General features: G+C 43.1%; 1 protein-coding gene across 1 annotated transcript in view; it reads left to right on the top strand.

Moving 5' to 3' along the window:
- The first annotated feature begins 11,789 nt into the window (after nt 1–11,789).
- nudt14 (nudix (nucleoside diphosphate linked moiety X)-type motif 14) overlaps nt 11,790–25,303 on the top strand; it is a 30,587-nt gene continuing 17,073 nt past the window's right edge. The window contains exon 1 of the mRNA XM_035392306.1: nt 11,790–11,954. Within this exon, the coding sequence (XP_035248197.1) occupies nt 11,874–11,954 (81 nt within the window). The 5' untranslated portion in view covers nt 11,790–11,873. The remainder of the gene's footprint in view (nt 11,955–25,303) is intronic.

Raw genomic sequence — 25,303 nt, 5'->3', positions numbered from 1 at the left:
ACTGTTATAAAGACTTCTTTTCCCCCCATTCTCTGGCAGTGTTTGCTCAGAAAGCAGCACCCTTTATCGCGGCTATCTACAGTGCTGGCCGGGGCGGCCGCTGACAGCTCCCTGTGTACAGTTTGATGGAGATAAGGGCCGGGCTGTATAAATACCACACAAACGGCAGTAAAGTGGGCCCGGAGGAAGGCGGTATTGTACCTCCAGCACAATGGCCTCATTCTTCGCCCCGCGCAGAATAATACCGCGCTCCTCGGGCCTGGTGGCACAGGAAAGGCCCGAGCGGGAGGTACCGCGGGGTCCCCACGACTACGCCCCGAAACACTCCGGGGAGTTCCCCCGAACCCGAGCTTTATTTACCCTTTTCCATTTGTCACATAACAGACACGAGAGGAGAATTACAAAAAGAGAAAGAAAAGCACAGGGGGGTTTTGCCCTGGAACAATGACTTAGCACCACCCAAACATAACAGTTACGTCCAGCACCCTGACGTGACTTATTGGCTGCGAGCACCCTTTCTCAAGGCCTCCTCTACTGTATCGGTTGTCGCTGAATGATTGAGCCTCCTGGTCTCTGTGAAGTCCAGTATTTTCCACACAAGAAAGCAGGGAGGAGCAGGGCGGAGGAGATGAGAAGGAGCCTGCTTTTCACGGATGGTTTGGCTGGGAAACCTGATCCTACACACGCTATGTGGACCAGTACCTCCTCAGGACCCAAGCCCACATAGCACTATGATGAGTATCTTCAAACGGCATTATGAAGCGGTTTGCTTTTGAAGTATCAAACCACATTTGATACTGTACATCTCATTGGCATTATTATGGTTACTCTTCTGCAACAGACCTTTAAGGCACTTTTTATTGCTGCCTCCTCCACTGATATCAATGTTTTATAAAACTCTTAAATTGTGGATAGTTAATTAAGTCACGTTCAGACGTGTGACGTGTTCCCAAATTTCCCTTCTAACGACAGGTCTCTTAGTCCAGTCTGGGTTGAGCAGAGGCCTTCTGATAATGAGTGAATGTTGTTTCAGACTCCCAATGAATGAAGACAAATGCAATCAAATTGGCGAGACGGCAGAGCAGTAAGAGAAATCCTGATGGATCCCAGCACACCGGCGTTGGCCACGTTTCTGTGTTTCTCCATTTCTCAGATGGCCACTGCATGCTTGGGCTCCTTCGAGCAACGCACTCTGTATACAAGCCTCCAGATCCATTTTTAATGTGCAATCAGAGAGTTGTGGGTTCGTTCGTCACAATCCCTGGTCCATTGTGTCGCGGCACCAAACAAACTACTTACAAGTGAGCAGGTTCTTTATTTGTCATTCATTAAAATTACAGTGCAACAGGCAAGGTAACATTATCCAGGGGCATTATCCAGGTATCCATTCCATCTGCGTTCAAGGGCCTGCACTATACATAGGGTGACAACAGACGCGTTTTATTTTTAATACAGCTCGGAGAATATGGCTTCTCTGTACACGGCATGGCTGACGAAGGGAATGGTGACAAACTGCTAAATGGCATTTCCTTAAAAAAAGAAAGTTGCTGAACTTAGTGCTTAACAAACTGCTGGCCACAGGGAGGAGGAAGTGCAATTCTTAAGATGCAGGATAAAGAGAGCAGTGGCTAGTGGAAATACACACCAGCGACTTGGCTCCTGACTCAAATAGGATAAATGTGTAAACTTTAAACAAGTCGTGACCAATCACGTATTACATCACACTGCTTTAAACCATAAAAAACATAAGGCAAACAGAACTTTCATTTTTAACTAGAAAGCAGTTGCACAACATAAAACGGCAAATTCCTTGTCTCAAAATGTCAAAATCAAGTGAGCATCATTTAGATTCTTGATAACCACCGATCTGTTTTTCAAATCTGGTCACAGTTGGTTCCAATTTTTTTGAACTGAGGAATGCGACATGACCTTATATTCTCTTTGCTCTGAAGTAATCCGAACACTGAGGTGCAGTATGTTTCAGGTAGCATACTGCACTGCTCTAGCTTCAAGAAAAACACACTGGAGTTTCCTTTATTCCCATCCTCACTCACCAAACTGCTCTTCCTCAGGGCTGGCCGCTTCCATGATGAAGGTGTAAATGAATGCTGCTGCTGCTGCTTCAGTGAGAGTGCGAAGCAGCTCTTCACACAGCTAATGAATGGGACTCCTCTTTCCCCCTCAGCAATTAGCAATGTATTTTAATAGCCTAACATTCTCTGTCCTACCACACTGGCTTCTCTTTCTCTTATCCTTGTGGTCTACACAGATTTGATAGGGAGGTACAGGCCTAAAGAGTGGTTTGCGTGTGTTGTAGGGAAACACACAGATGGCACTCTCAAGTGTGAGTGTAGAGTGCTGTCTCATACTCATACTCATCCTGGAGTGCTTTTCTCTGTTATACATTTTTTATACATTTACTAACTAAACAGGGTTGAGTTGAGCATGTTTTATTCTTTATTGATTCTTCAGTTTACATGTGTTGGACACTAAAACGTGATTGTCATCATAGGAAATTCTAGTTCACCATTCTTTCCCTTCTTCCACTACACTCCCAACCCAATTGCTCTGAACAATAATATAATATGCTCTAGCTTACTTAGAGGCTGCGCCCTTGTTGGTTTCAACAGCCACATTCCCAATTAGTTTTTTAGCACACATCTACACATTCATGTATGCTCAGATACACACACACACACACTCCTCTTCCTATTGAATGGCTACACCATGTGTCACTTACCCAACATGACAAAACCAGCAATTATAATTCCAAGCTGATGGTCAATGACCTGAGCTACTGTGGAACATACTCTCAGTGTATCAGGAGAGATGTCACCTGACTCCAACAAACTCCCCAACCCCACCTCCACTCAATTGAAATACAAAGGTTTCTATTTCAGTTACCCCCTAATTCAATGACCAAACTAGCCTGGCTAACGGGTGGCGTAGTAATGTGCTGTGAATTAAAGAGGTGAGTGACATTGCCAAGCCTTAATGCCATCGTGTAATCGTACAGCTGGTTTATCATATACTCATACACATCTATGTGAGCGTTTATTTATGAGTCTTAGCTGAATGGCTATTCTTCTTGCAGGTCAGTTGTTCACCTCCTCCATATCCAATGGTTACGCCTCTCGCAGGCTTGGTCAAATTTCACAGATTGAATTACATGTCCCTAAGAATGTCTGATGCATTATTCATCTATTCATGTCAATAATAACAGAGAACCTGGACAGGAGACAGGTGACCATACACTTGGAAACACAGGGGCCAGTAATACTATCCTTAGAAACCCCCCACCCCCCACAAGAAAGATGGGGAAATAAACAATTTAAAAGGCTTGTAGCTTTAAAAACAAAGAAGTGAAACTTGTGCAGTTTGGATTCCGGACTGCCGTGATCACACAGCCCCCCAGAGAGTGAGAGAGAGAAAAAATACAATAGGATTTGGATTTCAGCACAGTTAAAATAGCTCTCTTTCCAGGAGGAGCCAGCTGTCCCATAGTAAATTGGGGGAGAGCGGGGTTCAGTGTGCCTGTCAGACCCACTGGCCTCTAATCCCAGATGATTGCCACCACTGTCTGGATCTCCAGTTCCAGGCCTGCGCAAGAAGACAACTGCTGCCGTGTTTTCACGCCACTTATAGAAACTCCCACTGGCTGACCCTCTCTGTGTAGCTCAGTAAAGCTGCCGGACCCTGAAGATTCTGTTGCAGAGCCTCCAGTTTTTCCAGTAGAGGCCTATTAGGCCAGCATGCACCAGTCACCACCACCCTCTCTCTAGAATGTGTGTTAAGCCAGACTTTGTTTTAACTTTCTGCTTTGGTGTTATTTTGAGTATGGCTAAAGTGACTAGATAAGACTGCGGTGAACAGTACTCTGTTCTCCGCAGTGTTCTTTAACTTTCATGTTCAGAATTGTACAATAAAAGTTACATCTTTTTTTACAGGTATAATACAGGTAATAATAACTGAGCAGTGCTCTGCATTTTTCAAATGCTCTGTTCAAACTGTATTTGAACGTTTGGAAGGGAGGGGGTGTTTGAGAAAAAAAAATGGATGGGGGGAGGTCTTCAAAAAAAAAACTGACCTTGTCCAACAACAAAGCTGAGCTGAGGAGAACAATAATAGCCTTCCCTAAAAATAAAAGGGGCAAAATGACAGTGGAGGTTTCCATTACAAAGGCCCTAGATAGGCAGGAGGGCCTCTGCTTTGAAAACTGCTCACAAAAGACAAAGTTCCCCACAGATCAGGTTCCCTTTATTTAGACTCTACCTGGAAAATAAGAGAAACAGGGACAAGCTTGAAGTGACAGTTGGTGGCCGTTCATTTCCATTCCAGTTGCCACACAGCTAATACCTTTTCACCTACATTGTATTAAACATACACCTGTCTGCCTACACTATCACACATACCTTTCTGTCTAAAATGTTTCACACATAGACCATACCTGTTTGCTAACACTATAACACACATCACATACCTTTCTGCCCACACTGTGTCAAATGTAAAACATACCTGTCTACCTACGCTATATTGCACATGCATCCAGAGTGCCTGTCCAGAGTTCTGGGATGAATACCAGCATGTTTCACCCAACCACCTACATTTGAAAATTGGTATAATTCCTAAATTTACCGACAGCTGAAAATTTTATTACTATAAAATGGAAGTTTTGTTTGTTCAGAGTAAGTTTAAGGAAACAAACTATTGATCAATTTTAGAATTTAAAATTTACAGCAGTCTTTTACATTCAACAAGTATTTTTTGTGAATTGCATTTTTTTCAGCAAAATTGTCTGTCATTGTAATTATATTATAATATATCATTTGAAAATAGCTATGTATATTGGTTTGATTATCCTTTCTGTTTTTGCCCTTTTTCTAACAATTTCTACTAGGTTCCTTTTTGCTTTTAAAACAATCTTTTGAAAGAAAAACACGTCCTTGTTTTCAAAACAGGACAAAAATCCAGCTGATGATATTTACTAATCAGTTTTACTAATAAGAGTGGGTGTCAAAGCAAGTGCTCTATAAATGATCAATGCTTTTTGGTCAACATGAAGAAGCAAAGTAATGGATTTCTTATGTCCTTTTGATGAAGAGACTATAAATGAATTACTAGTGAACTATACTGTCCAAATGAAGGGGTGGTGCTTTTGCCAGTGGGGGGCCCCATAATCATGGTTCTGGCTTTGTCTCAGTATAGTTAATCTGATTCCTCAGTGAATCATTCTGCCCCACTCACTACACACAGCAGTTAACCTTCATACATGCCACTGAAATGACATAAGATCACATTACATCACTAAACCTATACCAGTACCACACCCTAATATTGTGACATTTTTTCGAATATACAAAAAGTGACATAGAATAATGGAAAATTACTTGGAAAACGAAAAAACCTAATCTTTTTAAAATATTCATAAATAATATATTCATGCTTTTCACGTAAATTATCAGTTTTCTTTTGCAGAATTTTTCTTGGCTTTAGTTTTATTTACAATGTATTATTTGTCTATGTAATTCACATTTGTGGCACAGCACTATGCCTAAATTTCTGAGCGCCACACTTATTTCACTGAAATTATTAGCGCTATAGGGATTTTTGGAATCTCTGCCACAGTATCAGCAAACGTGGAACGTGCAAGGAACCTGTAGTTTCCCTTCCCCTGTGAGATGAAGTCCTCAGATACTTCATCATGCCTGTCTGTATGCCCTCTCATTCTTCACTAACCAGAAGAAATTGAAGATTTGCATTACCATGACCATATGAAAACCATGGCATCTGATGGTATCTGTATTTAAAAAGAATTAAAGCAATATTACATAAAAGAGAAAGTGTAAAAGAAGGGAAAGCCTAGGCAGAAGAGGAAGGCTTAATGTTCGCAAAAGACTAAAATCAGATAAAATGGACTGTTTCCTTGTGAATGGATAAAAAACGTGAGATTATGGGCACCATTGCTAAGTGCATTCCCTGAGGATGGCTCTTCTCATCAACAGCCCAATAGAGATGCCTGCTTGACCCCTGCAGACCCTGGCAGATAAAGCTGCTATGGATAGAGCAGTTTACTGGGGGGAGAGAGACAGAGAGGCCAAGGAGGAAAGCCTCACTGACCTGGATCTCTGCTCTGGCATGCTCCTAAGCTCTGTGCTGTCTGGCTTGTGTCAGGAAGAGATTGATCCTAATTTGGAATGATGGAGCTGTTCCTCTGCGGGGTGACAAGGGGTGCGGGTCGTCCCGGGAGGCCGTCCCCTCCTGGGGTGTACACGGGGGTGCGTGATTAGCGTGTTGTTGGTCCCTCAGGCATTAATTCCTCTAAGGCTCTGTGGAGAGGGGATCCACTAAAAGACATCAGAGGGGCTGATGATACAGGAAGCTCAGCATGTTGCATCGGGCTATTAGCTTCATCATTTGATCAAACTCAGTCTTATTTCATAGAATTGCACTTTGTAGTGAGAGCCTGATACCTGTGAAAAATCATACTCATTCTGGAAAATTAATTATAAAAGCAGCAGTAATGTTATTTTAAATTATACCCATTTTACCTCTGCTGTGCACTTTTAAATGAAGTTGCTCCTTCCGCTGTCAATATCCTGTATTCTGATCTATTTGAGATGACAGCTGCTATAGGTAGCACGGATAGAGGCTTGTGCTCCACAAAGTGCCACTCCAGTTTCTCTACCACTCCGGTTCCTCTACAACTCCAGTTCCCTTACAACTCCAGTTCCCTTACCACTCCAGTTCCTCTACCACTCCAGTTTCTCTACCACTCCAGTTCCTCTATAACTCCAGTTCCCTTACCACTCCAGTCCTCTACCACTCCACTTCTTCTACCACTCCAGTTTCTCTACCACTCCAGTCACACAAGGATGCATCTTTGTAGCAAAACGGCCTGCCACTGCTCACCCCTGGCCTTGGGCCTGCCACTGCAAACACTGTCTCCACTGGCGCTCCTTCTAAACCCACCCAGGATGCTCCCGCCGTCTCCGTGCACCCAGCTCTCTGACCTCATAGGGTACCGCTCCCGAGGATGCAGGCGTAATTGCCCCTGTGGACCAGCGCGTTTCCAGAACAATGAGGCCACTGGGGCCGCGACTCTCCCTCTGCACCGCGGAGGTGCTTATCGGGCGTAACAGCTGCGCCGATCGTTCAATATAAAGCAAGCCCGGGAGAAGAAAGGAGCACATTCATTTTCTATAACACATTGTTTTGTCTGGCAGTGTTTATTTGGACGCAGATCAGCTGCAAAAGTGTTACATCCTGCCAGTGTATGAAGCTGGGGCACAGGCAGGAAGCTGGACCGTGGAGATTGGGACCTGGGGATGTGTGCCTGGGAGTGGCACTGCCAAGGTGGGTGACTTCACCCCTGGAGCTGCATCATGGGTACCCACATGGAGTGCCACGCCCGTCCTGTCACTCAGTGGCTCAGAAACAAACCTGCATTAGTAATGCTATTATTTCATTGATTATTATTACTTCTAATACTGAGCCATCAGCCTCTGATGTTTTAAAAATGGCTTCCTGTTGCTTTTCTTCAGCTGATGACATAAAAAGAATAGCTTTTTTTGTCCTGAACAAATTGTGCTCATAGTTGCTCAACTTTTGTAAAGGAATACAAATATGTCCAAGCACTAGGGAGTCAAATTTACTCAAAAAAAGTTGCAGTGGAGCGGCTTTTCTCAGACAAACTACCCCCACCCCCCCCCCTCGCCCCACCACCACCAGATCTGAGGATTACACTGAACCATTGTTCCTGAAAAGAGCTATACAGACTATGTATGCATGTGTGCAATAGAAGATGTAATGTACCCTACTTAAAAGAACTGATGGTATTGAGTCAAAGGCAGAAGCCTGGGAGATAGCGGATCTATTGCTGTAGTAGCGTGGGGATTTCCGCTCCCTATGGCAGCCCTAGGGACTATGGGTAATTACACCCTCATTACTAACAGTGACTGCAGGCACATTGTCGCTCTGACCTTGAGATTGGAGCACATGGTCCCTAAGTGTCATTTTCACAGAGCAGTCTGATTTCACTCCACTTCCTGCAAAAATGAAAAAATGAATCAAAATATATAGAGAATGGGCACGAGACAGGCCATGGCACTACTTTCCATTATGCTATGAATGGTGTGATGCAATTTACTGTAGGTATTAAAGTGTTGCGATATACTGTAAAAGTAAACAAATTCCAAGTCTTTGAGAGAACTGTTTAAATATGCGCTCCATTTCTGGTAGATCTAAATTCACATTTAACGAATAGTTTGTGCAAACCGCAAGTGTTGAACACATGAACAAATACATATACTGGCTCACTTGTCTTCAGTGATGATGTAACTGCTGACAGCAGCGGCCGAATGACTTCTGAAGTGTACTGAAGCATCTTATCTGCTCAAGTTCAACCAAATGCCTCCAGATTCATTGTATTCACCAATATAAGGTCTTCCTTGGCGTACCAAGCTCTTTCTGATTTCTCAGCTCATCAGGATTCTCTTTCTTCTTAAGGGTGTCCCAAACTGTTGGTTTTGACTAGCCTAAGGGTTGGCCTAACTCTCTGACTGCTTTTTCTTATTTCTCAGCCTCATAAAAGCTTCTTTGACTTTCATTGACACAACTCTGGTCCTCATATTGACAAACGCCAATAACAAGTATAAGAATACCCTTAAATAAAAGCTTAGAATGTGCCCTTCAACCACATATGAATTGTTTGACTACAAATCTAAAATTGTGGAATACATAGCCAAATCAACAGAAACGGTCATATTAATATCAACTTTGTTTTATGATTAGCATGAAATTAACTTTCTGGTTATGATGTATTTTTGCCTAATTCCAATGGTTGTCATCCATTGCACTGAATAGTCAATGACTGGATAAATCCAGACTCTTTAACACAGTGTTAGTTTTCACCTTTGAAGTTGCTAAATAGAAACTGGGGCACTTTTGCACTATTTTCAGCTTTCTCTCAGAGGAGAAGTTGCAGTGTAGTGCCTCAGTACATCATGGCTATTAAATGGATCAATTTTCAACTGTGATTTCTGCTCTTCCAAGTGGAAAAAAACAGGCTCAATCATAAGAAAATATATCTCTCAATCTAAATTATTTGTGTGTGTGAAAGAGAGAGAGACAGAGAGCAAGAGTGTGAGAGAGAGAGAGAGAGAGAGTAACACAGACACACAAACACACACACATACACAGGGACACAGAATGTTGCGATATTCTTATACTTTAACTATCGGCATGATTAAGAATATCACTAAGAGCTGCCAATAGCTTAATCCCTTTTCTGATTTAAAAATTAAAAGCCATCAGAACTCCATAAACCATTTAAACAATACTCGATTATACAAAAAATCTAACTATGTTATGCCAATACCGGTGTTTGGTCCATGCCGCCATAAGTAACATCCATTAAATTGACCTGGTTTACACAGAAATAGAAATTATTGTAACAATGTATGCGCATTAGGCTACATTTGATTGATAACTCCATTGCGCTGACCAAACGGATGCGGTTACTGTATCTATCCCAAATGGGAGAGATTTATTTATTTATTTATTTAAAGTACAGTGACATTTATATAACATGCACCATGACGACATCCTCCAACAATATGATAGTGTAGTCTATATAATCTCCATTATATACGTATATTTTAAGATAAATTTAAAAATGCAAAAATTTTAAATGTAGCCTAAATACTCCGAATATACATTTTATCCATTTATATGTCGAAGGAAGATCGACAGTTTTATAGTCGATAGAACAAAAAGGACCAAGTGCCCCACAAAAGTCTATAGGCGGAGAAAAGAAAATTCGAATACATTTAATTCTAATGCGTTTGATTTAGCCTAGGCTACCGTGCATTTATAGAAATTATGAAACCGATGTTACAGTACAGCTGCTTTTTGAAGGCAGGTCTAATTAGAAACAACTTAAAACGTATTTACTTTTGAACAAAAGCCAGAACCAGATAACTGTGAAAATATTAGGCTACTTTACTGGTTCGCTGATCCGTGAAATGTTGCCAGAGTACTGAGCTATTCAACATTAACAGTGACTTGATGTATTACGCGCAGCACGAGCGGTGCTGGATTTTACCAATAGGTGACCTATGACTGGATTAGATGTAGTCTAATTGCTTGAATGCGTTTTCAAGCGAGTCTGGCGCTTTTGAAAAAATAAATCAAGGTTAATAAAGAGCAGGCTCAGGTGAGTCAGAAGCAGTGAAATGAAACTTTGAGCCGTGTTGGCGGGAAGAGGTGCGGTTAATGCTGTTCATGGATCATATCCATAGTCTCGCGCCAGGCGTACGCGGGAAACATTCCAGGTGATTGATAACAACCTTGCCGCCTGTGGCAATGGAGAGAGGGAAGGTGAAGTGATTGCAACAGAGATAAAGTGTAATGCTGCTATTACAGCACAACTAACACTAGCCTACTACTGCTGCTGCTGCTGCTGCTGGAGCTACTGCTACTAGCATCACTACTACTACTACAAATAGTCATAATCGTCATAATTAAAGGAGTAATAACAACATGAGAAAAGTGTATATGTTGTATTAAAGAATATCTTCTTTATCTGATGTTTCTGTTTTGTGACTTATTCTGTGAAAGTAACAATTTTGCATAGAAAGTCACATTTCCTTACTTGAAAAGCAGCACAAGCAATGACATACAGTATGTATGCGACTCGGTCTCAGTTATGTTACAGTATTGGTGCTAGGGTTCCTAAACCACTGACATAATCAACCTCTTCCCTTGACTTTGTAGGGCCTATTTTACTATGCAGTTTTGATAGTTTAAACGCAACTAGTTATTGCAGACATTATATGTAAACAGAAGAAGTTTCCAATACCGTATTTGAAAAATTTACCCATGCACTATATATGAAATGTTGACAGTCAACCTCAAATCCTGTAGATGGCTGTCAGGTCTGAAAACCACATTATCATTCAGCTGAGATGTAACTTCCACATAGGAAACACAAACCGTTAGGTAAATATGCATTAGGCTATAGAGTGGACAAGATCAAGTGATGTTTATATTCTATATGTTATTCACTGTTTATAATGCAATGCCAATAAATATAGGAACCATAATAAATGAGATGAATTTGCATAGCAGTAGCCTGTATAATAATAAACACTATTTATACAACACTTCTCATACAGAGAGTCAAAGATCATTCTACAATCATTCATACAATTCATATAATTCTATTCTTTCTCATACCTGATGCCTAAAGCTGTGTGAGGTTAGTAAGTACTTGAATGGGAGAGCTCCTTGGATAACAAAATTGCTGCTTGAAGTAGTATTATTATGTCAATATGTGTGTGTTTTTCTCTTAGGACTAAGCAGGAAATCAATGCCCCAGTGCAGTGATGGGGAAACTGTGTTGTAGGAGATGCCATATTTCACATGAGGTATTAAAAACTGAGGTCCTGACTCAATGTGTTTAGAGGCCATTACACATATTGCAAAGATAGGAGAGCATATTGCATGAGTGTGTCCTTGCCAAATTCCCCAATGCAGAACTCTAAGACATTTCTAATGATAATAATAACAATAATAGGCTTAATTGTCTACACATATATTGTATAACAGATATATTAAACCTGTGTTTTTACTGCTATTGAATGTAGACCCATAAATGGAATTTACTTAATGTGAATAAATAACACGTGCAATTGCATGCTTCAGAACCATTTGTGATAACTGCAAACGAGACGAAGCTTCGGTGCAACGAATTTGGGTTTTGCTGCACGGCTTGGCCTATCTGAGCATCCGTAGGCGTCAACAGCACTCCTGCTTCTCTGCGGCTGTGCGTTTCGGGTGCGAAACACCGGTGTGGGCAGCAATCTGTATAAACCATGGAGCAGATTAATAATATCGAAGTCGTTCCGTGCACGAGCTCCAATTATATGAAACCGTTCAGGGTGCACTATAGCCAGGTGAGTTAATGCAACTCACTCCCACGCGATTGTCTTTGAGATACTCTGGACTGCAGAGCTCATCGGAAGCTAGTTGCTAGCATTAAACCACCCCATTCATATCTAGCTAACAACCCAGTCCCCATTCATATGCGGTTGCTTCATTATACTCATCACAATATCTCGATAACTTGTACAGAATACTAAGTATGAGCTAGGTGGTGAGCATGCTTTCGCTCGTTGCATTTTTCAGATAGCAGTAAATTTGTAATCCAGTAGCAGCAAATATTTTGCTAGCTTGCTAACTAACATTACGAAGGTTTGCATTTGGTTTACCCAAATATACAACGATAGCTGCTGTCCACATGCTTTACATTTGCGAAATGGACAGCATAACGCAGATGATCAATGAGCCTCTCCGTGTTGCTTGCTCTTCAGCTGTAAAGCCTCGATGAGTTGAACTTTTCTTGGTTGCTACTTTGATAAGTAACTAGCTATGAATAGCCTACTTACCCACGTTAGTTCGTTTTATTAGGTGGTTCTTAATTACGTGTGACTTGAAAGAAATACATTTTCTCAAGTTGTCGAATATGCCCACTGTTGTCTTTTTTATGAACAAGTTCAAGTTACTTGTGTCAAAAGTGACATCACTGGACGCAGGCTTTGTTGCACGGAAATGTTTTACTAAGCACCGTTACCTATATTGTAGGCCTACATCCTGATGTAGTTGATCAGTACTGTCCGGTTAATGTGACCTCATGCACCTGTATAGCTGTGACGTGCGGTTAGCTGTCAAATTCTTCTCTTAAGCGGTTAAATAAGGTTTAGCACCCGCCGAGCAGATAAATACAATAATGCATAAAGAAAAGAACAGAAACCTGTCTTGGAGTTTCTAGTGCATGGACTAGAACTTAGTGTATCAGTGCTGTGTCTTTGGGCTTCAGACGCATGAGACATAGCGTTAAATACAGAATGTGGCGTGTAGCCGTACTGTAGCCGCAGCTGTGCGTGTTATCACTATTATTATTTTAAGAAACAATTAAAATCCGGTATTGGAGCCCGTGACCTGGGGTTGTGGCGGGGTTGTGATTTTATTTAAGCAAAAAACAAACGAACGAAAAACAGACACAAAAAAAGCATGCAAGCTCAGCACAATGGCTCATATTGTCTAGAGTTTGCTAATATTGTCAGCACGCACATTCCTCCAAAAGCAATGAAATGCATTATCCCAGGACATCCTGTGCAAAATCATTAAATGACGAAGCACCTCGCAGGGAGTCCAGACCCATTTAGGATATTGTGTTTGTTTTCTTAAGAGGAGGGCACCTGCTTTTGTTTCCTTGTTAATTGTTTTCTACATCTGTGTCTGTAGTGTTGACATTTGTGCAATGTTGTAATGCTTCCTAGTATTGAAGTTAAGAGTCAGTGTGAAGGTGCTTGCCTATTGTGCTCCGGGTTCATGGATGAGTCACACATGCCGCTTGCTGGGTCCATGGCAGGGGAGAAATTCCTTTAACATTCCAAGCAGATGGTCTGTGTAGACCATCTACCAACAGTGATCAGTGCAGCAAGCCACACTGTCATGTTTTTATCTCTTATATGTTTTTGGGGAATTTTACAGTATTTCCCTTTGTCCCTGGGGCATGGCCAGTGTTGGTTTTAAAAACATGGAGGGGGAGCAAATGATGATCATCATAGGATAATGGCCAGTGAATGGCCTGTACAAGGCAAAATAAAAATGAACTGGAAATTGACTGAATCTTGTCAGCCTCAGACTTTGGGTACCAGGACAGATCTGGGCAAAGAAGTATTACTGAGAATAGGTTGATAAGTTTGGTGGCAAGTTTTTAGGTAGGCCTAGGTTTTGTTCACACTAAGTACAGCCATTTAGACTTTAGTAATTTGGCAGGTGCCAAAGCAACTTATGAAAATGCATTTCACATGGAACCAAACACCACTGCTATGATGAGAGGTAGAGAGAGGAGAAATTACATTTGCATAAGTGTCGCTGTCAAGGTGCATATCCCTCAAGACTTGTGAGACAATGGGAGAGGGGGCCACAAGGACCTGCTGCCAGGTGCTTGAAAAAATGGGACAGCCATTATAGGAGAGAGGGTGCTGAACAGAGGGGTCTGGTCAGAGTGTATAGTGCAATCGTTGTCTGAAGATAGGAAGGAACACTGCCGTTTGCAGCTTGATATGCCAGTGTGAGTCATTTGAATTGAATGCGGGCATTAATATTGCATTGCTGGCATTTAGCAGACGCTCTTATCCGGAGCTACTTACACATATTTTTATTTAGCATTTACATTGCATCTGTTCCTTCAGCTGAATATATACTGAAGCAGTGCATCGGCAGTGTCCTGCCTGCCTATTACACATCCACTTGCATTTTTTTATGATGTTTTTTTTTATGATGGTTTTTTTTTTTTTTTTTTCAAAACTTCAGGTTTTATGTGAAGAGTCTTGGGAGATGGGGCACATTGCAGTGAGATACTGAGGCTTTTGCAGTAGTCTCCACTGAGGCTACTGGCTGAGCTGGATCTGCAGTTCTGAGTCACTGTACCACCTACACGTGCTTGCCAGTTTCTATGCAGACCCCTTCCAGTCTGTTCCCTATAGACACTGACTCTGCATTGCTCAGAAGACCAGCTCCAAGCCATTGCTCTGATACAACACAAAAAGCTGGACATCAGGAGTTATTTTTAAATACACTGAAATACTGGGAATTCTGTGCTTTGGACTGAGATCCCGTTAGCCATTTTTATTAAAAAGATAATGCTCTTCTTCACCTTTCCTATCTTAGCTATATGCCTATACAAAGCAGGCTGAGCACTTCTTTATTATTAATTCCTCCTAACATTTCTGCACTGTGCTATTTGTAAGAACTTAAAATCAATCATAAATTAATCATATGTATGTCTATGGAGTAATTTAGTTCCAGAGATATAATTGTATTTTTTTTGTCGGTTACAACTGAGGACATGGTTGCTTGCAGTTATGCTATGCTACTAAAGTCTTTGTCCACTTTTGGGTCCACTGATGCAATGCCTCAATATGTTTCATTTTTAGAATACAATCGTTGGACACAAATAGCTCACATGGGTGGAGGACAAATCTTACAGTTAGATCATTTTGAAAAGATCTTGACATCTATGGTCTATTCTTGTGTAGTGCTAAATAGTCTATTCTTGTTTAGAGCTAACTCTTTTGCTGGTACACATTGTTTGATGGTTTGGCCATGATGACATTTTGTGGTAATTCTCACATTGAATCTTAAGTTGACCTTTTCACCTTCTAACATTGCTAACTGAACAATGACAGTATAGATAGATTAGCAAATATAATTTAAGCAGCCTGTAAAAATAGTTCAGGACCCTCCCGAACATTTAAACTCCAATTTACAGAATTGCAACTTTCCGTCATTAAAAAAAAATGTAAATACAAAAGTATTCTTGCAGATAATGTTGACAAGAGACAAAGCCAAAACTAGTGAAGGTTTCTTATCTCTGTTTGCAGAAAGCAAGAACAGAGAATTTCCTGGTCAGGATGCCGCTTTACATAATCTTGTGGATTGGAGCATAGCTTGGGGTTAAATCTGTTGAGGCAAAGGTGTTATCTAAGGTATCCCTGGTCTGCAGTGACCCCATTTGTCTTGTGCTGGGTGGCTTAGTCTGAAGCACTTCAGTACTTCAGTCAAAGTACTCATCCCTATGTTCCTGGCATTTTGTGACATCCCTGACTGTGGATCATTTTTAACTGGTGCCATATCACCTATCCTATTTTTCCCTTCCCTGAAATCATTAGTCATTAGCCATTGCCATTTCAACCTGCTGTTTGTGGCATATTCCCCCGCTCTGTGCATTTCTCAAATTGTTCTCTTGATTCTGTTTTATTACCCTGAGGAATGCTGCTAGTGCTTTGTCTTCACATCTTTGCTCCCAGTCGTATTATTATCTCGTCCTGTCCCCGTTCACTTCGTCTCACGGTCGGAGACCAGAAAATTGCCAGCTCCACGAATATTTACTTCCCTGCAAAATTGTGTTGTAAACCGACTGTGAGTTTACATCATTCAGATGCATTTTGTCTGAAATAAAACTGCAAAACATTAGCTGTTTTATGGTTGCAAACACACTAGCAGGGCTTAGGTGTAGATGCATCACTGATTAGGAAAGCAGGTACTCTAGGGAAATGATAGGATCTGGACATGATTGATTAGTTGATTGGCTGAAGGACAAGCTTGGTCCCAGAACCCAAATCCTAGAGCTTTTCTCATGCAGGGCGTTCAGGAGTCCTGAGCAGGCAGCTGGGCTGACGCGGGTGATTTCTCCAGTTGACAGCCTGCTGGATTAGGGGACGGGAGGGAGGGAGGGAGGGTGATATCAAAGGCGGGGGGCGGGGGTATTAGGACCGGAGCGAGCGGGTGGACAGCAGATGAGGAACAATGAGAGCCGGGAGCCCAGGGGAGGCTCAGGGGTGAGGAGGCCATGGGAAACGTGTGGCAGCCATCACCGCAGCACCAGGCCGCTGAGCGCGCTCAATAGGCACAGGAAATAGGATTTGCCAGGGCAGATGTGATGAGGGGTGATGAATACATTTGAGCCGAATGAGCGAGATGGGCACAAAGGTGAGGGCCTTGGATGCGCTTCCCATGAAATTGTGAACTTTAAAAAAAAAAATAGTTTTAGGGAGGTGTGAGAGGAATGTGAAATTAACTGAGGGGTGACTAGCAGCTGAGTGTCCTCCTGTTGCAGTCTTCTCCTCTCGTGCCCTTTGGAATCATGGGAAATTTTCCCTGGGATCAGCTCAGTTGCAGGAGACGTTTGAGTGGGCGGTGTTTAGAAGCATTGGAGGTCTGATGGACAGGTGGTCAGTGTGCCCGTGGTTGACCTCTGACCGCTCTGTCCTCCCTGGTGACAGTTCATGCGTTGCCTGGTCCTAGGGGGTTGTAACTTTGAAGCCCGTCTCCTTTCTGTCAGTTTGAGGGCTGGAGGTGATGGCTGACGTGCACTGTGGCCCACTGTCCCTCTGTGTGGCTCGTACTGGCTCCCTCCGTGCCTGTTCACTATAGGTCACGTCCTGCTGTGAGGGACTTCACATCTACTAATGACTGCCAAAATGAATCCCCAGTGTTCTTACAGCTCTTATCAGAAACGCATGCATGATACACTAGAGGGACCAAAATTGCATCAGTCCCATGTGTTAAAGTACAGTGTGAAACTCTTCTGATATTTAGCTATTCCTTAGCCTCCTCTTGCCTGAATGTTAAAAAAGTTTTTGCCTGTCAGATGGGCAAGTATGTTTCAGACTGATGCACTGTGAATGGGAGCAACCTTTTGTTGAGGTCATCTCAATACAAATTAGCTTGGTTACGCAAGTTCCTTTTTATAGCTTGGTCTTTACTGGACAGCTGTATGGCTGCTATATCAAAAGCGATATTATGAGCTGTATTTCTGTAAAAAAAAAAAAAAAAGGGCAATCCATCTTAGCGGTTGAAACGGCATTGTCCCCATGTGTACGTGCAGCTCGCGGTGGACTGTGGCTCCAGTGCCACGTCCTGCTGGGGCCCCACAGAACTCCATGGCAAAGTCAAAGCAAGGAAAAAGCTATTGATTCCCCGGACTGTTAAGCATTATTTCTTTATCAGCCCCCCACCCTCATCGTGCTCCATTGGAACATGACGACCATCTCAGGGAGGGGGGGTGGGCAGCATGCGAGAACATTTTCCCACTGTACACGGAGCCGCGGTTCTGTTGACAGGGGTGGTCGGCCATTCTGGGCATTGTATTTGTGTCCTGTGTATCATTTCCCAGCTAGATTGTGGATTGTTAAGGGGAACAATGGAATGTGTCGCCTTGAAGGACCCGTAAATCACTCGAGATGCCGAAAATATAGCGTAACGCACTGCCCATTGCAAACTAAGAAAAGAATATTCGGCCCTTGGTTTTCCAGTTGAGCTAACATTTTATTCCATCCGTAAATAGAGCTGTAGGTGTTAGCTGATTTCATGGCTGCATGCAGAACATTGAGTAGCCTCAGTGTTATGAGGAAAATGTTGTGGCTGTCTCCGATCACATTTTGTTTGCGGTTAGTCTAGATGTTTCATATGCAGAATGTTTTTTGGAATGCTAACAAATTGGGTTGATATTTGCAATAATTGAGTGCAAAAAAGTGCATATACGTATAATTTTAGAAAAAAAAACTGTGAATTCAGATTATTAACAATCAATTTGCATAATGACAAAATCACGTAATTTGTCTGGCATACGTTTGATGATGATGTGATTTGACCTGTTGAATGTTGAGTTTGGTAGAAGTAGTGTTGAAGTCTGAACAGCAGTTTCTCAGTGTTGCAACCAAGCCAAGTCTCCATCAGATTTGGGCCACTGTGTGAGCTGAAACCCCTCACAAAGACAGTCGGCTACATCTCCATGATCATTTTCACAATGACTGATCCTCTGTATCCCAACTGCCAGGTTGTAACAACTTGTGCCATGAACTGTGTTGGATTGTCCAGATTTCTGGGTTTCAGCACCCCAGGTTGTGGTGGACTGTGAGCTGATTTAGTATAGCTTTCAACATATGAATAGCACAAAGGCAGTACTCTCTTGATGCATAGTACGTTCTTACCTGTTCCCTTTGCTTTTCACCGGGTTTTATTTTACACTTAAAAGATGAAGAATCTAGTGGCCTATGTGGCCTAATCTCAAATCGAGCATACCGTTGAACAAACCGTTATCTGATCTGTTTCTTTTGATTCTTGGTAATATATTCCAATGCCCCTTAAGTGCCTTTAGTGACACAATATTTTTTATTTTTAGTTTGTACTTAATTTTAAATTCAGCCTACATATAGTTTTCTTCTAATGAACTATTGTTTAAAATTTTCTTATCACATAGGCCTATATGTTTATGTGATAAAACATCCTGTTGTGATAGTAGCTGTCCAGCGTAATACTCTCACCGGCACCGTGGCTAACAAGCTTTCTCTTGACAGACCCTCTCACACTTGTGACCATTTGACAAGACACTGTCAGGAATAATTACTGTCAGTTCCTTAGGTTTCTTTGTGTCGATGCTGTCCGTGGCAGGGTCTGTCCGGCCTGAGTCTGATCCGCAGTGACTGCACTTCCCCGATTCACTGGCTGGTGGAACAGGCCGGCTCTCTGTCCCCCAGACTGTCCTCATTTCAACAGGAATGCTGGATCCTGCAGGAAATGAGGGAGTTTGTGAGCTGGAAATAGCACTCAGTCAGTGTCTGGCCGTCCCCTGATGAATAGCCGTGGGAGGTGGAGTGGAAGGGCAGGGGTCTCTATGGGAAGCACACCTGTGAGAGAGGGGGTGTGGGAGGGTGGGGTGTGGGGGGGTGGAGGAGGAGGAGTGGGTGGGGGGAGGAGTGAGGGGGGGGAAGGGAGGGAGGGATTGCAAAGACAGCATGCGGAGACAAAGGGGTTGGTCACCCCCTGCTCTCTTTCTTTCATCTCCCCTGCTTTAAGAAGTGCATGAGGAGAGAGCGGAGCACAAAGACTTGTCTTCAGCCTAAACCGACCAGCGTCGCTTCCCAGGAATAAGGCCGCCCTGTGTCTGCCCGTCTGCCCGTCTCCACACATATTCCCGCAGCTCGCGCCGAACCAGTTTCCTGGCTCGGCGGCCCGCGATGAATCAGCCTGAAGCTACAAAGACAGCTGGTGTTATTTGACTGGAATTGCAGCTTGGTGCAAAACTTGATGGCAACAATTCTTGTTGTATTTAGCCCAGTGGGGGGGGGGGGGGGAATCTATACTGATGTTGGTCTAACTTTTAGGCTATTAGTTTTAGCAGGGACCATGCCATTATGATTGAATAAATCTCCATTGAAATATTTTTTTATTTTTTTTAAAAGTTGTTTTCAGGTGCTTTAGTTCTGTGTTCTGTATCTGTGGGCCAATATTTACTCAGCATCAAGGGTGTCTACCAGTGTTGTAGCAGGTTTTGGACTGGACTGCAGTGTGAGTTAGTGTGTATTCATTAGGAGTTACCAAGTCTGGAAATGTCACAAAAACACCCTGGGGTTGAGTGAATTAAATGCGTCCTCAGTTTTTATTGTTACATTTCAGCATTCGACACCAAGGCAGGACATCCTTTCTGGTTTTATTACTGTATAACTTCAGTTGGGCCGCGTGCAACGGCTTTAATGTGCTGTGGAAAATCTTGTGCCATTAGCGTGGTTAATGCGCTGGTCAGTTCTGCACAGGAAGTGCAGGAAGTGAGGGAAAGTGGGCATGAAACACCTGCATAAAGTTTTGGCACAGTCACGACTGTTAAGCAAAGTTATACTCTTCACTAATAGGGCTATACCCTGCATTTGCCTGCAGTAAACCGTTTATGAAGTTTATGAAATTTATCAATTACCAATCCATTCATCACTTGAAATATCATTTGGAGAATGAGTTTGGTTGATGATTTGTGATTATTATTATTATTATTATTATTAGTAGTAGCCTAGTAGCAGTAGTAGTAGTAGGCTAGTAGTAGTAGTTGTGGTTATGAAAGATGTGCAGACTGGTCATCAAGCCTGAATTTAATTTGCAGTTAGGAAAGGTACTTGGTTTGAGATGGCTTCAGGAAGGGCCTATTCATAAGAAGTGTGCATTCCTGAGAATGCTTGATTGTGTGTGTGTGTGTGTGTGTGTGTGTGTGTGTGTGTGTGTGTGTGTGTGTGTGTGTGTGTGTATGTGTGTGTCTCTCACGTGGACAAGACTAGATGACTGTGAATGGACGCCTCCCAGACTGAAGACTCCGGAGTGCCGGGGCAGGATGTGAGCTCGCCTGTATTTCCTGTTCTATTTCAGGTTCACGGTCTCGCTTCAAGCGAGCCTGGAAGGAAACGGATTCATCGGCGTCCGTCCTGTGGAAGGAAGGAACGCGTTGCTGGTCATACGCGGAAGGGGCCGAGCGCTGTCTGTAGCCTTTGTCCTGTCTGCCACCTTGGTGCTCGGGCTGAAGTCCATAAGCAGACTTCAAAAAGAGCGTGTGCTCCCGTTTCTGGCACCGTGTCAATTCAAATTTTCTGGGTTTATCCAGAGCCCCCAACCGCTCCATGTCCTGAGAAGCCCTATTTTGTGTAAATATGGTGGCCTCACTTTACTTTGTTGGAACTGCTTATTTGAAGAAGAAAACTAATTGAATAGCAACCGGAACTCAGAACCACAGGAACAGGAAGAAAGTCTCCAATGATAAACACTCTCTGGCACCAGTGCTGTGATTGAATCTCTTTTTTTTTTTCCTGCTTTACATCTTTCAGTGTGTTTCCAGTCAGCTTGCTCTGTGTGTATTGGAAACTGGCCTATGCAGAAGCACTGGCTATATATATATATGGTTAGCATATGATCATAGATCTTCCAGCTCCCATACATTTGTGTAAAACCTCCACATTGTAGTGTAGGGTTACAGTGCTATGGATTCTCTATGTAGTAATTTTAGACAGACATACCTCTCCATCGGGGAAACATGTTTAGTGCCGTGTCCTCCCGTGAACACACTTTTAACGCTTTCGACCATCGCAGTCATCTCCAGCAAAAAGAAAGAAGAAATCTGTTTTGTTTACAGAGAAAGGAGGAGCGGAGGGGGGGCTTAAATCACGTGTAATTGAATAGCACATGGTGGGAATTAATGACCGTGATTGTAAATGGCAGCGTGACAGCAATTGAATTTCTGCAGCTGCCGAGGTCGCCGTGTAATAAACTGGGGCCGATGATAATTAGACTTTAAGCACCTACGAGAACAAGATTTCTCCCTCCCCCTCCCTGCGCCCCCCCCCCCCCCCCCCCCTCGGCATTCATCCGGACGCCCGTCTTTATTGCGCGAGGGCCAAGGGACCGCATTAACTTCAAGGCCCTGCCCCCAGTAATCTGTATAGTAATCTGTGTCGCCTGTGATTCCCAAAGCCCCAGCGGGCTATTCACATTGACCCAGTGAGTGGCCCTGTTAATGAGGGCCTCCGCCATCTGTGGGCCGGGCCGCGGTCCCGGCTGCCATCAAAGTCAGCCCTCTCTGTGGACATGTCAGCGCGAGGGGGGCTTTCCAAGGGGGACTGCCTGTCACACATCCACCTTTTGTCACTGGAAAGATTTGGAGAAAAGGGGGGGGGGACGACGAAAGGAGGGGCACGTCACTCTCTTACGGTTGAAGCCGAGTAATGTTTTAGGCCCAATTAAATTTCACTGAAGTTTTGTGTTACCTCAGAGAGAAGTAGAGGAAGTTGTGCACAATGGATTTAGGCGGTAGGGGGGTGTTAGGATCACTTCATGGGGAAAGGTAGACGATTGAAAGGACATTACCTGACCGCTGCGGCGGAGGCTGGAATGCTAGCTCTAGCGGAGATCCGCTGCTCATGTCTGCAGTGGTAGCTTTCACCTCATTCTGATGTTATCTGGTCTCTCGACTTGTCTAAGTAAATGAATCGGTTGGTAGGTGAATGCTTTAGGCAGGTAAAACGTGCGGCTTTCTGCTTGCGTGTGCGGCTATGGTAATATGTCGATTCTTCTTGGGGCTGCCGTGTGTTTGGCACCTGTTTTCCAACTGCTCTGAAAGAACACGTTTTCTGATGAAGGATCCTGCTTTTTTGATTGCTCTCCTCTCCTTTGAGAACAGAGGAGCTGGCCCACACCAGCACACTTCTGGCAGCGGGTGAGCTGCGGAACTTTCCAGAGAAGAGACTCAAGACGGGACAGGAAAAGGAGTGCATGGCATGTGAAATGTCAAAAGGTCTTTTTGCTGCTCGTAGAATGCTTTGAGATCAATTCTTTGGCGTCGTCCGAATTATCCATCCTGAGAAAAGGTTCTCTGCACTCCGCCCTGAAAATATTTACAGGTATTAATTATATCAGTTTATGTTGCGTCAGAATTCCTGCGTGCGACCCACAGTTCTTTCATACTGTGTGCTGTCTGCAGCACTGACTACACGGAGGTAAAAATGTCAGGTTTGTACAGCAGTCCAGTTATAATAGCTGACTGCAAATTGCTCTACCAGTAACCGCTTGTGGCGGGGGGTAGCCAGAACTTTCATGTTTTTTCAGTGAACATGGTTAGCGTGATTCCTCTTGTCATCTTGACTGCCATCCTCTAATGGCCTCTTGCAGCAGTCCTCCATGCCCTCTGCTGCCAGCCTTGGGCTCTGCCACAGAGGCCTGTTTCCACACGTTAGGGTGGCCATCTGGACCCCAGTTCAGAGTGAACCTGACACAGGTATTGTTTTACAGCCTAATGAATTGGAGTCCTGTGTGTCCTCGTGCAGTTGGCACGGGGCTCTGAAACCAAGCTGTCCTTTTGAACACCCAGAAATGTGACGGTTTGTAGCCGCGTAAGAAAGGTTTCTGCCGTTATACAGAGAACACCTTTTGTCCTCTCTTTGGTGTTGTTTTTATTCTGTTCCAAAGTAGAAGTCTGGGGGAAAAATAGGGGGGGAGTGGTTACAGGGTTATGTGTATCAATGATCTGAGTGATGATTTATGTTTTGTTTATGATGTCATTAACAACGATTTCCTGCCAGAAAGAAAGGCAAAGGCAGATGTCTTACATCACTTAAACAGAAAAAAGGAGTGTCCTATAGTCAGTGAGGAAAACGTAGAAGAGAGATTTTGTTTCATGGTTAATCAAAGCATTTATTCAGTGTTGAAATAATTGTTTTTGAAATGCCCCACCCCTACTGTGTTGTGGAGCAGTGGAAGTGTCTCATTTAAATTAAAGTTGTTGTATTTAGTCTCCACCACAGCCGATGCTATGCACACAAATGCAGGCATCCTTCCCTGCCAACACAAATATGCCCACCTCCACAACTATGCGCTCGTGTACCTGCTTGCCACGGAATGGCTCCTGTTCCAAACTCAGTCTTCCCTAAAGGTGAACATGCCGCTGTCAACACCCACAAGGATAGGGTCACGTGTGATTTTCTTCATTGTACAGGTAGAACTTTGGCAGCTTCAGGCATCTCCAAACCCATCCCACTTACGAAGGTCTCCTGTGCGGTAAACACATTCCTTGTTTTATGTGAAGGACGTGAATGTATGGGATTAGAAAAGTGTCAGCAAACGTTTCAGTGCTGACTGAAATCTTCATCAGTCTTCATCAATCTGCTGTGCATTTTTGGCCTTGTAGTTTTTTTTGTGGATCTTTTTTCTTATAGCCTCCCATATGCCGTGCTTCCCCTTTGCAGTGTCAAATAAGGTGAAGGTTCTGTTTGCTCACCCACCTCCATGGCAGTTAAGAGAGAGACCTTTGGACATCGACGCTCAGTCCCAACCGCATGCGGCCTGTGTGGTTTGGTTTCAGCTCAGCTTCCCTCCAAAACAGTCACCATTTGGAGCCAAGAGGCACAGGCAGTTATCTTTACTTGGTGCACAAGGCAAACAGGAGTGAAGGGTTTGCGGTAAAGCGTTTGTGTGATAATGCAAGCTCCACTGGGGGTGTCAGTTTACACGAGGGTGTGCGGGTGTGTTTATCATATTGTGTCTAGTGTATTATGTGAACCTTGTTATTTATTCCCGGGCCCATAGGGTAGTGAGAGGCAACAGGAAATGTGTATGATGGGATGTGTTACATGTTTATGTCTCTTCCTTGCAGGAGCAATCATCTGTGATTTCATTCCAGACCTCCAATGTACATTTCTGTGCTTAATACGTATATGATGGTTCATTTCTCTCTGAGAACCGATCAGAATTCAGTGTCACTGAGAGCATTAGGAAGTGAGGGAGGTGTTGCAAAGTGCATTTAGGTATCTCCGCACATTGCTGTTTAATATCAGACTCTCAATGCTATTTCACAGTGAGCCAAGATGAATTTCCACCTCCAGAAAAAAAAAATGTGTTAAATGATGAAAGTAGGTTTTCATCCTAGACTATGTTTTCCAGGCAATACATCTAGGTTACCTTGAGCTGATAAAATATATGACGGGAGGAATGTGGCTTGGCACCTCGGCTAAAAGCATGGGAAGTGTTTTCTGAAGAGGTAAAAATGTCTGGATGGAATCATAATAATATCTTAAAGCCTGAAGTATCTATAGAGTTCTCTCCTTTCCCATAACCATCACCCAACAGGCCTCATATCCGAGTGCTTTATACTTTTATAGGCTATAAATATTTGGGAGCATGTATTTACACGCTTTGAGTTTTAATGCCGTAAATCCATTTTAAATTACAACACTGATAACCGAGCAGACTTCTTTACTGGCTAGCTCAGATAGAACTAATGCCTCATATTCATTCTCCAAGTAGCACATGCACAGTAGTAAGCATGTGTAGCATGAGAAAAAAACCATTTGTGTTTAATGGATGATATGAGATCGGTGAACTTGCTTAAAAGTGTACAGCATTCTGTGTTGGATGTGTGAGAAAA

The sequence above is a fragment of the Anguilla anguilla genome, chromosome 1, assembly GCF_013347855.1.
Source record: "Anguilla anguilla isolate fAngAng1 chromosome 1, fAngAng1.pri, whole genome shotgun sequence".
NCBI lineage: Eukaryota > Metazoa > Chordata > Actinopteri > Anguilliformes > Anguillidae > Anguilla > Anguilla anguilla.
The sequence above is the reverse complement of the archived record's forward strand: the minus strand, read 5'-3'. Positions and strand labels throughout refer to the sequence as shown.